Source organism: Nestor notabilis, unplaced genomic scaffold (assembly GCF_000696875.1).
Source record: "Nestor notabilis isolate BGI_N333 unplaced genomic scaffold, ASM69687v1 scaffold8504, whole genome shotgun sequence".
NCBI lineage: Eukaryota > Metazoa > Chordata > Aves > Psittaciformes > Psittacidae > Nestor > Nestor notabilis.
Window position 1 is genome coordinate 144,234 of NW_009924250.1, and position 14,943 is coordinate 159,176.

General features: G+C 42.3%; 1 protein-coding gene across 1 annotated transcript in view; it reads left to right on the forward strand.

Moving 5' to 3' along the window:
• Positions 1-248: 248 nt before the first annotated feature.
• MAML2 (mastermind-like 2 (Drosophila)) overlaps positions 249-14,943 on the forward strand; it is a gene marked incomplete at its 5' end in the record, with an annotated part of 62,967 nt that continues 48,272 nt past the window's right edge. Inside the window, 1 exon segment of the mRNA XM_010012524.1 lies at positions 249-1,706. Coding sequence (XP_010010826.1) covers positions 249-1,706 — 1,458 coding nt within the window.

The following is a 14,943-nucleotide window of genomic DNA, read 5'->3' on the forward strand; positions in this document are numbered from 1 at the left end:
GGATCTGTTATCAACAGGAGTCAGCAGTGCTTGAAAAATGCTGGTGCCTACAAGGACAGGGGTGGTGGTGGCAGGGAGATGTCTCACAACGTATTTTCCTACAGTTCTGCATAGTTACATTGACTGAGAAAGCCCAGAGTAGCTTTGTGTACTATGCAGTGCTTGCTTTCCTGTTGTCTTCTAGCAAACAGACTACATACTGTTTCTTCAGGGTCATGTAATGATTTTATTTTCTCTGCTTCTTTCAGCTCCAAGGCTCCTTGAAGAGAAAGTTGGTGGTAAATCTGTCGCCTGTCAACAACAAGAGGCCCAATGGTGTTTCAGAGAGCTCCTTCCTTGACATTAAAAGGATAAGAGTGGGTGATAATATCTCAGTGGGACAAGGCGGACAACATGTTAACAATTGCCAAAGCCAGTCAATGTCAGGAACTATGTCTGTGGGGCAAGGATCACAAAGAAAGGCCAACAACCTAGCAAACAATACACATGCTAGTGGTAATGGCATGTTTAATATGACTTTGAAAGAGGTAAAGAAAGAACCAGGAGAAACGATGTCCTGCAGCAAACACTTAGATGGCCAGACATCCCATGAGAACATGTTCCCTAACAGATACGGGGAAGATTCATGGGAACAAATGATGGATCTTGAGCTTCAGGAACTATTTAATGAACTGACTAACATATCAGTGCCACCGATGAGTGATCTTGAGCTAGAGAATATGATAAATGCCACGATAAAACAAGATGAGCCATTCAACATTGACCTTGGGCAGCAGAACCAGAGGGGCCCAGTGAGATCTCTGCAGATGGATAAGATGGTGATAAAGAGTGAATATGCACCAGGCATGAATCAAGCTCCTGTGGGGTCCCCACAGATGAGGCCTTCTTCTACAGGTCCAGCCTTCACTATGGCCACCACTGCCATGTCCACCTCTTCACCCATCCCTTCGGTGCCTCAGAGTCAAACTCAGGTATCGCAGGTTTCTTCAGCGTCCAGTCGGCCATTGACTAACTGGCAGGAGGTCTCTCATGCACAGCAGCTCAAACAGATTGCAGCCAACCGGCAGCAACATGCCTTGATTCAGCAGCAGCAGCAGCAGCAGAACCAGACAGCCAACTGGTCCACTCTGTCTCCATCAGGACCTTCCCCTGGACCTTTCATGCAAGAGAAAATCCCCAGTCCTTCTTTTCGCCAGCAGCAGTTCAGCCCACAAAGCTCAGCAATGCTTGGGGTGCCAGTGAATGGAAACCAGTCGAAAGGGATGAACAACTATGTTTATAAACCAACCACTCCCCAGAGCAATCCCATGGACATAATCATGCAACAGAAGCCTCAGGACCTCAACAGAAACTTTATCAACAGCGCTCAGCCACCCCTAGAGCAGCATCATGGCAACACAAAGCCTTTGTTTCACTTTAACTCAGAGCAAACAAACCAGCAGATGCCTTCAGTTTTGGGTTCCCAAAACAAGCCTGCCCTTCTGCACTACACGCAGCAGGCACAGGGTTCAGCCCCTGTGCAACAGCCACAGCAACAGCAGCAACAACAGCCGCAGCCGCAACCTGCTCAACCTCTCCCAAACCAGTCTCTTCAAAGGCCACCTAATGTACCCCTAGCACTGCAGCAAAAAATGATGCTTCAGAAAATGCAGCAAAGCCAGCAAATCTCAGGTCTGCAGTATCCAGTCTCCCAGCAGCACAGACAGGTAAGGCAAATTCCCTCTTACTTGTTAGAAAATCATTCTGGTCTGAGTAGTAAAAGGGCTTTTGCAGCCTGGCCTCATTCCTCCAGGGTGTACGGGTGGCAGATAATGACCATCTCAGCACGTATTTCCACAGAGCTGGTGATGGCACGTTTGTCACCTATTCAGGTATATTATGGATACACATTTATAAGAATTTCAAGAAAGACGTGTTCATAACACTTTTTTTCTAAATTCAATGGAGTGAATATGTCACTGCTATATATATTATGTAGATACTTGTCAGAAAGGTGAGATAGTAGGACAGATGCAAGCTTATTTTGGACCCCTATCTAAGTATTCTGGCTTACAAGAATTTAGGCTCTTTTGAATGGCAAAATTTTAATTAATTCCTATATTATCTTAGATGATGTATTTTACAACATTAATTTATATGCCATCGTTTTCTTCAGGGAGGCAGGGTTAGGAAATTCTGCTTTTAGATATCTTTTGACTGACGTGACAAAAATACTGTTTGCACATTTGTTATCTGTTTGGCAGAGAAAAACTAAGACTTATCTGTGAGCTTTATAAACACCCATCACACTTCTGGGAATATTCTGTGGATAAAATATGTGCCTAGATATGAAGGTGAAGGTTGCCACAGATATGTCTACAATTATATACCACATGGCAAGCTCCTACTGCGTTATCATGGAACAATGCTCTGACAAAATCAGTCGTTACAGCTCAGTTATGCTCTGCCAAGTCACTAGGCACCAGGATCCCAAGTTTCAGACCTGCCATTCAAAGTTTGAATATGCAACCTCACTGTACCCCAGAAAGGTGCAAACCAAGTAAAACATATTTGACCTTGGGATGTTTAAGCCACTCTGAGTAGTTTTGGTGGGACTTGAGCTCAGCACATTTGAAGGTATGGAATGGCAATATAGGTGTGGAAAACATTTGCGGATGTGAAAAACAGCTATAAGAACCTACTAAAAGTGAAAGCCCGAGTCTTCCATAAAGTTCCAGAGAAGCAGTGTTGTGAGAGAGTCACTCAGAATGGGAGTTTCTTCACCAAGCTGGGTGAACAGCCTGATGTTTTTTAAAGAAGCAGACATAGTTGTATGTATGGACACCTTTCTCCTTTTAACTCTTTTAAATTCCCAGGCCAACTAACCATAACTTTCCACAGCAGAAAATCCCTCAGCAAGAGGTACCAGGTGTAATCTACAGGCAGCTTTGGGTGGGGAGATGTTGCTTGGTTGGAAGATGCTGGAGAATGAGCGCTGGCAGGAAGCAAGCATAGCCTTGCTCTTTTATGGGAGGTCTCTGCTGGCTGTTCCTCTCCTTCTTAGGCTACTCTGTGCTTTCTTCTTAGGCACATTTCCCCATTCTCTTAATAGACTGGCAGGCAGATGAATTTTAACAGTTCCTTCATTCAGCCATGATGAAGCTTCCAGCAGTCTGTCAGCACAGGGGAGTCAGGCAGGACTTCTGCAAACACTACTCCTTGTCTGAAAAAAATATGCAAGGTCACATTCTGGAAAGGAATAAAAGCACTGAGAGCAACTCTGCTTGAGGCGGTGTTAGCTCCTTGCTCTGTGTCCTCTTGCACCGCTGCTCAGGGAGGCAAGCCAACAAGATGGTATTTGACCATAGTAGTACATGCAAGACTTATCATGAGTGTAGCAGAATCTCTCACCTGTGCAGCCACAAGATCTTTTGGCTTAGGAAACTTGGTTTAATGAACTTTGCTGCGTGCCAAACTTTAGATATTATATCAAGGAAGGAGTTTTGCCTATTGTCACCGACTTCCCCAAGTAGTTTGCCAAAGTTTCCTGTCATCTAACCACTTTCCACAGTTGTGTCTGCAGGACATGGCTACCTGATCCATAGTGTAAAAGCTTCATAGACAAAGATTATGGAGCTTTTGCAGCAAAAATTGCTGGGTTTTCTATGATCTAGAGGGATAACTCGAGTTTTTTAGACATCCTTAGCAGTTAGTTGTTCCAAAGTTTACAAAATAAGGTAGATCTCTCTCTGTAGAGTTTTCTGTAGCTGCTGCAACAACACTTAGAAATTAAGTGGTCCATCAATGGCAGTTTTGGCAAGATTTGAACATACCTGTTCACCTGGTAGTATTTATGAGTTCTGTGGACTCCTTCAGCGCTTGCCTGCACAGTGACAACAGCCCACCAACCCCTTGGTCAGGGCCTGCTTGTACCATAAATCCAGTCTGAATATTAAATCAGAGTGGGAGGAGACACTGCTGCTATTATCTTCCAACAAAGAGAACAAAAGCCAAAGCAACCTTTCAGGTCAGCTCCCACTGATTTTAGCAATGGGGACATCACCTCATTTAGGCTACACAGTCTTCTTTCCTGGAGGTTCATCTCCTACCTCTAAGGATTCCTGCACATCATTAACTGTAATGCATGATTAATTACCAGCATTTACTAATTAACTTCATGCATAATATTTATTTTACTCATGCCCTGTTTCTTCATGATGAAGCAAGGTTTGATGCTTGGTGTAATTCAACTCATCCTCAGAGCACTGTAATTTTGGACTGTAAGGACCCTCTCAGAACCGGCTGGAATGCTCTGTAGCTGGAACTGTGAGTGCACATTCGTGTAGGTCTGCTGTGACATTGCCATCAGACAACACTCATTGGAAGATAATAAATTCACATTTTTACCTGAAACAGCTCGCTCTCTGGATTTTTACTCCCCCAGCTTTAAGATCTCCCCAAACCATTTGAACTTGTCTTTATCAGCCCAAGCTGGCTAACTGGAAATGTAAGGCTTATAATTTCTCTGCTTGTCACATTCACTTTGTGTCAAATCGCAGCAAACTTGTAGTGGGATTTGTTAATTAGATGTCTTTTGCCTCTAGGAAAAAGTCATAAGAATGATGGAAATCATCTTGGTTTCCAGGAAGATTGATCTGAATGAAGGGTTTTTTTGCATCTTTGTTTTATTCTCCATTGGTGTGGGAAAGATTCACCTTTCCATTATCTATCAGGATGCAACATGCACACAGTCATGAAAAAACTCTTAGAAATTCAACACTCTTTTGTTTAGGAAATAATTAGAAACTCCAAATTCTGCACAGGTTTAATCAGGTTTGTAATATTTATACAGAACCTGGATTGATGTGGAGAAAATCTGTAACTGGAGTGGGTAGAAGTTTAAAGTCTAACTTTCCCCTTGAGAAGAAATGTAGTCTTGTCAGAGAAAGATGCTTCTGAAGTAAGATTTAAGGTTTTTGAACAAAAAAAAATTGTCATTTTTAACTAGCATAAAAAATTCCACACATATTTTCAAAGTTTTGATCAGCCATCAGACTTGTTCAATAGGATCCATTAGTCTTCTGTGAAGAAGTAAAAAAGCAATTAAAAAGAAAAAAAAGAAAAGAAAAAACCCGTATCTACTAAATAAAATATTATTCATCCCTTTCTGGTTTTGACCTAAAGCCAAATTAAACTCAAAGATTTCAAGCTGACTTTTTCTCCAGATTTTCTTGTTCAATTTCATTCACTCAAGGGAGGGAGTAAAGAAGGCTGAGCTCATGAGAACAGGAACTCTAATGGAGCAAGGCCTCTCTATCTGCTACATGGGAGCATGTGCCCTGTTTAGTCTTGGCTTTGGGAGCAAGGATAACACAAGGGATCATGAGAGCTTCAGCCCCCACTTTACCTGAACAACCAGTGGTCTTTATTTTCAAAGCTCTGGAAGCATCAGTGTTGTCTACATAGTTACAACCCACAAGAGTGTTTCCTCATGCAGAGCTCAGGGCCTTTTTAGTCCTTGTTCCTTTATAATTGCTTTGTGGATGGGATTATGGGATCATAGAATCACAGACTGGTTTGGGTTGGAAGGGACCTTAAAGCTCATCCAGTTCCAACCCTCTGCCACAGGCAGGGACACCTTCCACTAGAGCAGGTTGCTCCAAACCCCTGTGTCCAACCTGGCCTTGAACACTGCCAGGGATGGGGCAGCCACAGCTTCTCTGGGCACCCTGTGCCAGCGCCTCAGCACCCTCACAGGGAAGAACTTCTGAAGATCTATCTAAATCTGCCCTCTTTCAGTTTAAAGCCATATTTTGCCCTTACTTGCCCTAATTGGAGCAAGTCTTACATTTTTTTTACCAGATCCTAACAGGCTCCTTTGAAATCCAGCCAGTCTCCCTTCCTACTGAATCCTGAGCATTCCCTTCTCCAGTATCTGCTCCAAGAGTGAATGTCCCATACATGCTTCTTGCCTCATGCTCTCCCACAGGAAGGCTTCGCATTTTGCAGCACGAGGCAAATGGCCTTTCAAGTGCTCCTTGGTCCGGGGACACAGCATGAACTTGGACTAGAGAAAAGCCACAGCACTGCACCAAGGGATGTGCCACCAGTGAGGAGCTTGTGCTCCAGGTGCTGAAGGGACCCCACCTTGCAGGCCCCCTCCATTACACCCTTCAAATACCCAGCAAATCAGTGCTTAGCTGAAATATGTGCAAGGGATAGAGATAGTATTTCAACTAACCTGACAGCTCTGCAGAGGTGCTGAGACAGATTATCCTCTCATTTTCTCTGGTGTAAACTTAGGGTAATTTCATGTATTTTCAGGAGAGCATAATTGGGTGTAGAGCAGCATGGTAAGCAGCAGGATGTGGCCTTCTATATGTTTTTTTTTAAAGCATGGGCACCATATGGATTTAATAAAAAGTGTATGTTAAATTGTCAGATGGTTGGAGTGCTATGGGAGGAAGAAGCACCAGGAGCAAAAGATCTAATGGCGCTTTTGAAAGTGAAGATCTAAAAACTCTTGTTATTGTTCACTGCTGGGTGATAACTTACGCCTCTCGTTTAGCCTCCAAAATTCCACAAAGAAAATGTGGCGGCTTTAGATAATTCATATCAAACCAATGTTTTCCTAGACCCTTGTATTTACCACTAAAGAAGAAACGAAGAGCACATTTTGGTGAGGTGGCCTCTCTGTTTTCAAGTGCGAAGGAATTATTTTGCAAATATTTATGAAATGAGGAGAGGAAACCTAGAGTAGCTTGTGGTAATTGGTACAAACCAGGACTTAAATTTGACTTAGATCATAAATAACAGCGATTCCAGGCTTTTGGAATCTGCAATAATAGAAACTGTTCCATAGTGTAAGAAAATAACAATGTGACCTTTCTTTCAGTGTTCGCTATAAAAATAATATTTGGATGACAGCTTTTCTTGATAGCTCCATTTTGGTGCATTCCTTCATGCAAGGGGTTCTGAATTAAATATTCTGGATTAAAATTTGAATATGTCCCATAACTCCATAACCACCATCAACTGCGGGATCATAGCTGATTCATGAACACAAAACCAGAGAGAAAATGACAAGCTGCTGTATTGTTGTGGTGGACAGTTGTCTTGGTAGTGCTTTATGTCATTCGTGCTCAGTTTGCTGAATGGAATATGTAGACAGTTACACTGTGGATGGTCAGTTCCTGAAGACGTTGTAATTCAAAGGCTCAGAGAGTGTGGCAGTTCCATAAGATTTCTTTAACTCTTTGCATAGAGTATTTATACTGGTAGAATATTAGCCACTTAGGTCAAATGCTTCTGGATTTGGGCATTTGGGAGGTAACTGAGGTTGTCCCTGTTGATTCATTTGGGCTGCTTTTTGAAGGTATCTTCCTTGAAGATCTTCCTTGGTATCTTCCGTGAAGATACCAATAAAAACTATCATTGCACCTGCCTGGATGAGTTCTTTGCTAATGTCAGTACATTGGAGTCTTATTTATTGTTTATTAGCATTGTGGAAATGCCTGGGAGGTCCACTGATAGGGCAGAATGGCATTCTGTGAAGAACTGTATAAACTCAGATTTGAAATGGCACCTCTCTCAAAGGGACAGTGTCGATCTGCCTTCTGTAAGAATCAAAGAAAAGATGACTTTTACAGAAGGAATTTGAAGGAGAACATCTGATACCTACCTGCAGGTCTAGATACGTTGTTTTGAGTACAAGCAAGGGACCTGGGACACAAAAGAAGATGTTGGTGGCAACAAAGAGGAAAGGGCAGGTGAGCAGATCCCCCGTGCTGGTGGCTGATATTACAGTTTACAAGCCTGGGGTGATGGGGTTAAGTAGAGGACATCACCAAAGACAGGACTTGAGGTTTTGCTTATTAGATTAACTGGAAAGAGTTTTAACAGGACAAGATGGGATAAGGAACTGTGAAGATGCAATGCTGACTAGGAGGAAATAGGCCAGGGATATTTTCAGGTCTGGTTCTCTGCCACTAAGCAAGTTTGTTTGTCTTGTCCTGTGATCTCATCAATAAAGGTGGGATATCTATAAGGTCTTCTTACCTGGTTGAAGTTAGGCTTTCTGCTATTGCTGTGTGCGCATCTGAGGCCAGAGTCAAGCCCTGAGTCAACTTCCTGCAGGGGTTTTGGAAAAGCAGACTGGAAAAACAATATAATTCCACAGCCATGTGGAGCTGGCATGGTGAAACCCCTTTCCTGTAAGTTTTTGCTTGTTTGTAGGCAATTTGTGAATACCTCAAGAAGGCAAGGAACAAAAAAAAGTTTAACAAGCCCCAGCTCCCATTTCTCTCCCTAGGGTCTTCTTATTATTTTAATTCCCCAAAGTCCTCAAGAGCAAGTCCCAGTAAATCGTCTCTCTGGGGGTTCAAAATGAAGGAATATTTTAATGGCAAATATTTATTCCTCCACTCAGCCACTTTTACTGCTGGTGTTTTTATGGTGGAGACCTGCCCCAGGCCACAGATGACTGTCATTAAGACAGCAACAGACCTAGTAATGTTCCTTTAATGTGAGTTTTCACGGGTGAATTTACCATTTGTATGTGATGCTGATCCAGAAAATCAGCCAGATGCTCCAACAGAACTATTCCAGAACCATCTGCCTGCTTCGTTTGCTGCATGCCTGTTTCTCGTAATGTACACACGTAGAGTAAGAGACAGCTTTTGCCCTGAAGAATTTATAATCTAAATAAGCAAGCCAGCCAAACCTTGAGAAGAAGGAAATGTTACTGTATATTTTATGTATTATTATATATTTTGGGAAAGAGAGAAGGAAGATATCATTCAAAGCCATTACAACCAATCCACTGGAGTTGGTGGATACAGGCACATTTACCACTGCAGAGGATTCCGCTGCAAGAGTCTGAAGTTGAACCAGACCCAGTGTCAGTCTCAGAGACACTATCCTTGTGTCCTAGGATAGTGCCTGCACCTATCAACCCGCATCTGCTCATCTTCACCTGACTGCCCCTTGCCTCTTGGTCTGAGAGTCTTCTCTGTAGACCCAGCACCCATAGCCTGCACAGTCCCCCAGAGGAGACCTCTGAAGTAGTTAAAACAGTTTTTGATGCCTCTTTTTGCCCTCATGCATATAAATTGATGGTAAACAGCCCATTGAGATGCTTGGCAGATCTCCAAGGGGCCCTTAAGACATCCGTTCATAGGTGGACATGCAGTGGCTATGCCTGAGATTCTGGTTCCCACCTTGTACAGGGAGAAGGAGTTGGGTCTTGAGGGCAGCCCCACACCACATTGAAGAGGCCAACCATGTTGAGTTTGTGTCATCACTTCAAAACCGGTCCTCACTTCTCTGTCCCCTCTGACAAGGCTCTGTTTTATCAAGCCCCAGCTGGAATTTGGAGGGGCCGCTGCATGCTTGAAGCAGTTGACCCAGCTGAAAAGCCAAGTGCCTTTCATAGAGCATTTTAATAGTAAAAATTAGCCTTAGCATAGCTGTGGAAACCTCAGAGTTGAATGATTCTCCAATTTCATAGGAAGAGGTGAGGATTTATGATGTCCACATCATGTCGTGAATCAGTAGAAATGCAAAAATCATGGAAAAGGAGGGATATTCATCACCCTAAGCTTCCTACATAACCAGTGAGGAAGGCACAGCTCAGAGTACTTATGTCTGACACATACATGGGGCAGCAACTCACTGCAGAAGAATCTCAGTGTCCATGAGCCCAGAATGGAATGGAATGGAACAGGATGGGACAGAACAGAACAGAACAGAACAGAAGAATGGAATAGAAAATAGAGTCTTTCAGTTGGAAGGGACCTACAACAATCATCTAATCCAACTATCTGACCACTTCAGGGCTGCCCAAAAGTTAAAGCATGTTTTTAAGGGCATTGTCCAAATGATTCTTAAACACTGACAGGCTTTGGGCATCGACCACCTCTCTAGAAAGCTTGTTCCAGGGTCTGAAGTTTATTCCTGCCTTGCAAAAGATGAATATGAGGAAGAATAATGGAGATTGAATGGTCCTCTCAGGCCGTCGTAAAAAAGCTCTGTAGTCCACCTTGGTTGCAGACTTCCCTGTCACTGACTGATACAAAAATACTTGCAATGGCTAAGGTGTGAAAGCGAGGATGGTGTTTCTTTGGAGCCTGTTTGTTCTGTAACCTGTGAGAGGGAGAGACACTTTAAGGGCTTTCCATATTTCTGTGAAGACGGGTTAGATGTACTCACAGTCTTTTCCAGTCCTTTCTATAATTTGCAGTGGTTGTAAGACGGGCCACAGCCTGACTCCAAGTGAGTGATGAATGACTAAGGATTTAGTGCTTTGGTTCTGGTTAGAAAAGCATCCAGCTTTATCCATTGCAGAACTAGATTTCTCCAAATGACTGTGAACTGCAATCCCAGCTAAAGCAGGCTTTGCTGGGGTGACTCCAGTCTTGTCTGGTTTCAACTAGAATGGAGGGAAAAAAAAGAAAAGAATGGCTTTTTTTTTTTTTTTCCTACTGGAACTGGTAAAAGACATGGGAAGACATAGGGATTAGCAGAAGTATTGGGAGGTTCACAGCCTAAGTGCAAAACAGAGTGGGAGGAGAGAGGGTGGGAGCAAGTTCTGGCTATCCATCCTTAATCCAAAGCTGCCTGCTTCTTCCCAGGCTATACTTCACTGTCATACACTTGCAAATTCACTCCAGGAATGAAAACAGACTAACTTTAAGCTTGTTCCCAAAGCTGCAAATTTGTCCCTGCTGGGTGTTAATTTAACTGCTTCCAGGGCACCAGGATGTCTACTCGAGTTCGCTTTGCTTGCTTGCTTCTCTTTTTTTCTCACACATCTGGTGTTGTGAAAACTTCCAAGGCACAACACTGAAGAGTGATGAACTGACCACTTTTAACCCTTTCTGCAGCATGCCAAGTATGAACCTGCCTGTCTCTTTCCAGCATTTTCTCCCTATAGCAGAGTCCATGGGCCTTGTTATGCACGGGATCCACAAACTCTGAAGTGTCTCGTGAGCATTTCACAGGCTGAGAATGGAGCTTTCCTCCGGCTCCATCATCCTGTGTTTGTCCTGTGGACAAACCTGCCTAAACAGTAATAACTGGGCTTTAAAATTTTCCAGCAGGAAGAAACAGGTTTGGGGCAGGGAGAGTTTTTTCCAAAATATGTCTTTTTTCCTCTTGCTTTTATCTGGTTTTGCCACTTCCCAGCAGGGAGGATGTTCAGTGCAGCAGTTTTGCACATACTATGGCAAGTGATGGCTTTTTCCTGTTGGTTTTTGATTGTTGCCATTTGTTCTGTAATGGCTGCATTAACTGTTTATCTGCTGCATCAACTGAACCAAAGCAAATTTAGAACAACCTGGGTGTCTCATTTCCTTTTTTTAGGAAGAAGTCACTTTACCTGACTTCTCCACTTTGTTTGCTTTCTGTAGAAAAGGTTGTTTCCATGATCGGCTCACTTGTTTCACTAACATATTCCTAACAGTCATACAGACTGGCTTGTTTTTTGTCTTTGGCTAGGGTTTGCTAAAGCCCAACAAACAAAGGTACTTGAAACCCAAATTCTTCTTCCATTTCAGCCTGTTGCACAATGGCAGCCTTATGGCACAATGAGGGTGCAAAGTCCTTCTTTTGCTGTCTTCCTCTCAGCCCTGTCATCACTTTTAATTCCGCAGCCCTCCTTTCCCACTTCCATACCAGGGACTGTCCCTTTTGAGCCCTGGTTCCTCTTCAGCACCCACCTCTTGGAGCTGAAACACCATGGAGAAACATCTGACAGCCATGTGGGCTGCTGAACACAGCGAGAAAGCACCAATATCCGTCGCACCAGTGCAGGAGAACCAAACGTGCTACAGTCCTCGATTCTGGCATCTTCTCTTCCTCATGTAGGGTTTTCACTGCTGAGTTTTATTTTTAAAAGCAGTAAATAACTCTCAATCCACAAATTACAGGCCTCTTTGGTAAACATGAAATCTACTTCATGGGCTAAGTACAGCTGTGTTGTCAAAATCTTATTTCATATGCAAAGTGCTATCAAAGGCAGCTTTTTTCACAAGCAGCATTTCTCTGTGGGCCGAGCTCTGGGGCCTCAGGAAGCATTGGAACAGCTCTTCAGGAGGTTTTTCCATAGCCATATATCTACTACCTTGAAAAAAAAAAAATCTTCAAATTTTTAATCCTCCTGAACTGCTTTCTGGACTCACCACCTGAAAATACTAACGAAATTTGGGTCGTGGAGATACAATTACTCATCTCCCTATTAAGCCTGAGCTTTTTCAAGAGTAGGATTTACATGTCCATGGTCAAATTATTTATGCAGATCTAGAGAATATCAGTCCAAAACCCAATAGCTTTAACATATCCATCCCTGCTTTTCTTCAGACAAGTTTTCCAACCAGTGCACCTAGTAACCACCTTTGAAACCGGCCATAAGTAAACTTTAGGCTAGAAATTAGCAGCACATTCCCAGCAATTGGATGAATTGTTTGGCTGTCCCGAGGAGAGTCCTGGTGGCCAAAAACCTAACTGCTTTTAAGATAAAATTTAGAATAAGTATTAGGTGATATGTGACAGCAAGACACTCAGTTTAAAAATGAGTTTTTATTCCCCTGCTTTCATAGCAAAATACAAAACAGTCCTCTGGCTGTCGCCTTGTGTGGTCCTTCCTTTGAAGGAACCAAGTGGGAAGGCCACTACTAAGCAAAGTGGAGTAGGTGGCATGGCTGGGGACATTCATTTAAATAGATGGTCTACTGTTGTTATGAGCCCTGAGGGTATTTTCCCTCTTATCCTGAAGAATCCAAAGCAAATCAAAAGCTGGTCAGTTGGTACAGTAATTGTGTATAAATTTGCACATGAATCATTAATTAAAGTCAAACTGTGGAAGAAATTAAAAAGGCTAAAGGACCTTTGGACATTTATGTGAAGACCACTCTGCTTCATACCAGGGAATATAGAAATGTTCGGACCGTTTGCTGAAACGGGCACAATGTTAATGAATCACTGTAATCACCTTCATTATAGTCTTTCAAACAGTGGAGGTTACTATGCAAAACCAAGCCTGACAAAATCAACATACAAAACCCAGAGGCAGTTGTGAAGCTGCTGATTAGATAACTGTCGTGATATTTATATCTGAGCCCATGGATCTGGACAACATAATGTATTACTCTCAGGGCAAGAAGCAAGAGAATGGCTGCTGCCCTATGTCCTCTCGAACGATGTTTTCAAGGTACTTTTTAGTCTCTTCTGTCCCCCAGGGTAAGTATTTGGTATAGTCTTTACTGTGCTTTTCCCAAATTTTTCTTACACCTCTGGTCTTTTTGTGGCTAGAATTATGCTATAAATATTAGTGGACAAAAAAGATGTGAAATGTCCAGATTTTGTGTTATTTTAGCCACGCAAATGCTACAAGCAAAACCTAAACCAAATTAAGTTCATGCATAAATATCAACAGGAACACTGAGATGGTAGTGGTAGCAGAAGTAATGAAATTATGTAATACATGCTAATTGTTTTCTATGCACTAATTTATCCATAAAGCTTCTGTGCAGTGAGCAACTATTAACTGTTCTGTAAAGGTTAAAAATTGACACGGTGAGATCAACACTTTCTTCTAACACAGCCAGTGAAGTTAAAGCATTAGAAATACATGTGGTGCATCTAAATAAGTGTCTTGGTGCAAAGTGACTGAGTCAAGGAGAGATTAAATAGATCAGTACTTGTGAAAACAGGCCATCTATTTAGATGCATACGTATGGCTTTAATTTTTGTCTCCAAAATAGGGTTGGATTCAGATTAGCATAAACTTTGCAGTTTTTATAGATTTTTCAAATTACATTCTTTTGACCAAGCTCTTCCCTGTCAAGAATTCAGATAAGCCAAGATTCCTACAAAAGTCAATGAGTATTTTCAAGAAACTTGCTTTTAAAGATTTAGATGTTTCAGCAACCAAAGCAGTCGGAATTTGTCTTCATTAATGTTTAAATCCATATAGCTTAAACCAGTTTAAAAATCCTCCATGCTGAGGGAGGCTGTAAATGGTGATACTCATGTGTGATTAAAATGAGCCCATGTACGCTAGAGTAGCATCTTGACACTTCACAAAATGGCAAATAGATGCAAGGTAAGAGCTACATTTGCAAATGTAGATCACAGGAGAAATGAATTTCACAGCAAGGCTTCTGAATTTGCATCTGAACTATTTTATATATATCTGTTTACACAAAAGGCAAATATATTTCCATGCATGATGATGCAAAAGGCAACTCTGACCTTATTGAAATGGTAATCAAAATCTTGATCATAATTGTTATGTTGCATAAACAATAGTAAACAAAAAGGTACATTTAAATATTATAAGTTTAAAAAAAATGCTCTCAAAGATTGGGAAAACCAGGTTTTTGTTCGTCGCTCAGATTCAGGTCTCCCTTCTCGTCCATGAGTACAGAGTTACCGAGGTCCTGAGAGAAACACAGGGCAAGTCCTGTAGCGCATGAGAAGGGAATTAAGTCTGCACTCACCTGGCATACCCTCACCAAGCTTGCTCAAAGCAGCAAAGTGAATGGTCAGAGTCACAGTGGTGGAACTGGGGAGAATGAGAACATCTGTACATATGGGATAATGCCACTGCACCATGAAGTGTTTGCATCCCAAACACCACCTGCAAGCTATGCATCCACCTCGGGCAGCATATGGAAAGGAAGAAACACCTTCCTTGTAATTAATCTGGGACTTTTCAGACAATAAGTAGATTTGAGAGAGAAGATACAGGTAGATGTCATGAATGACATGGGGAACATGAAGAAGGAAGAATTAATCACTGTTTCTCCTAGCAGAAAAGTTGTGGGCATCTATGGAGGTCATCAGGCAGCAAAAGAAACAAGAGGAAGGCATCTTACACCTAACACCAGGGAGCATCTCCTGTAGGCATCTTTGCAGAACAACATTGTGGGTACCAATTTCTAAGCATGGATTCCAAACTGGAGT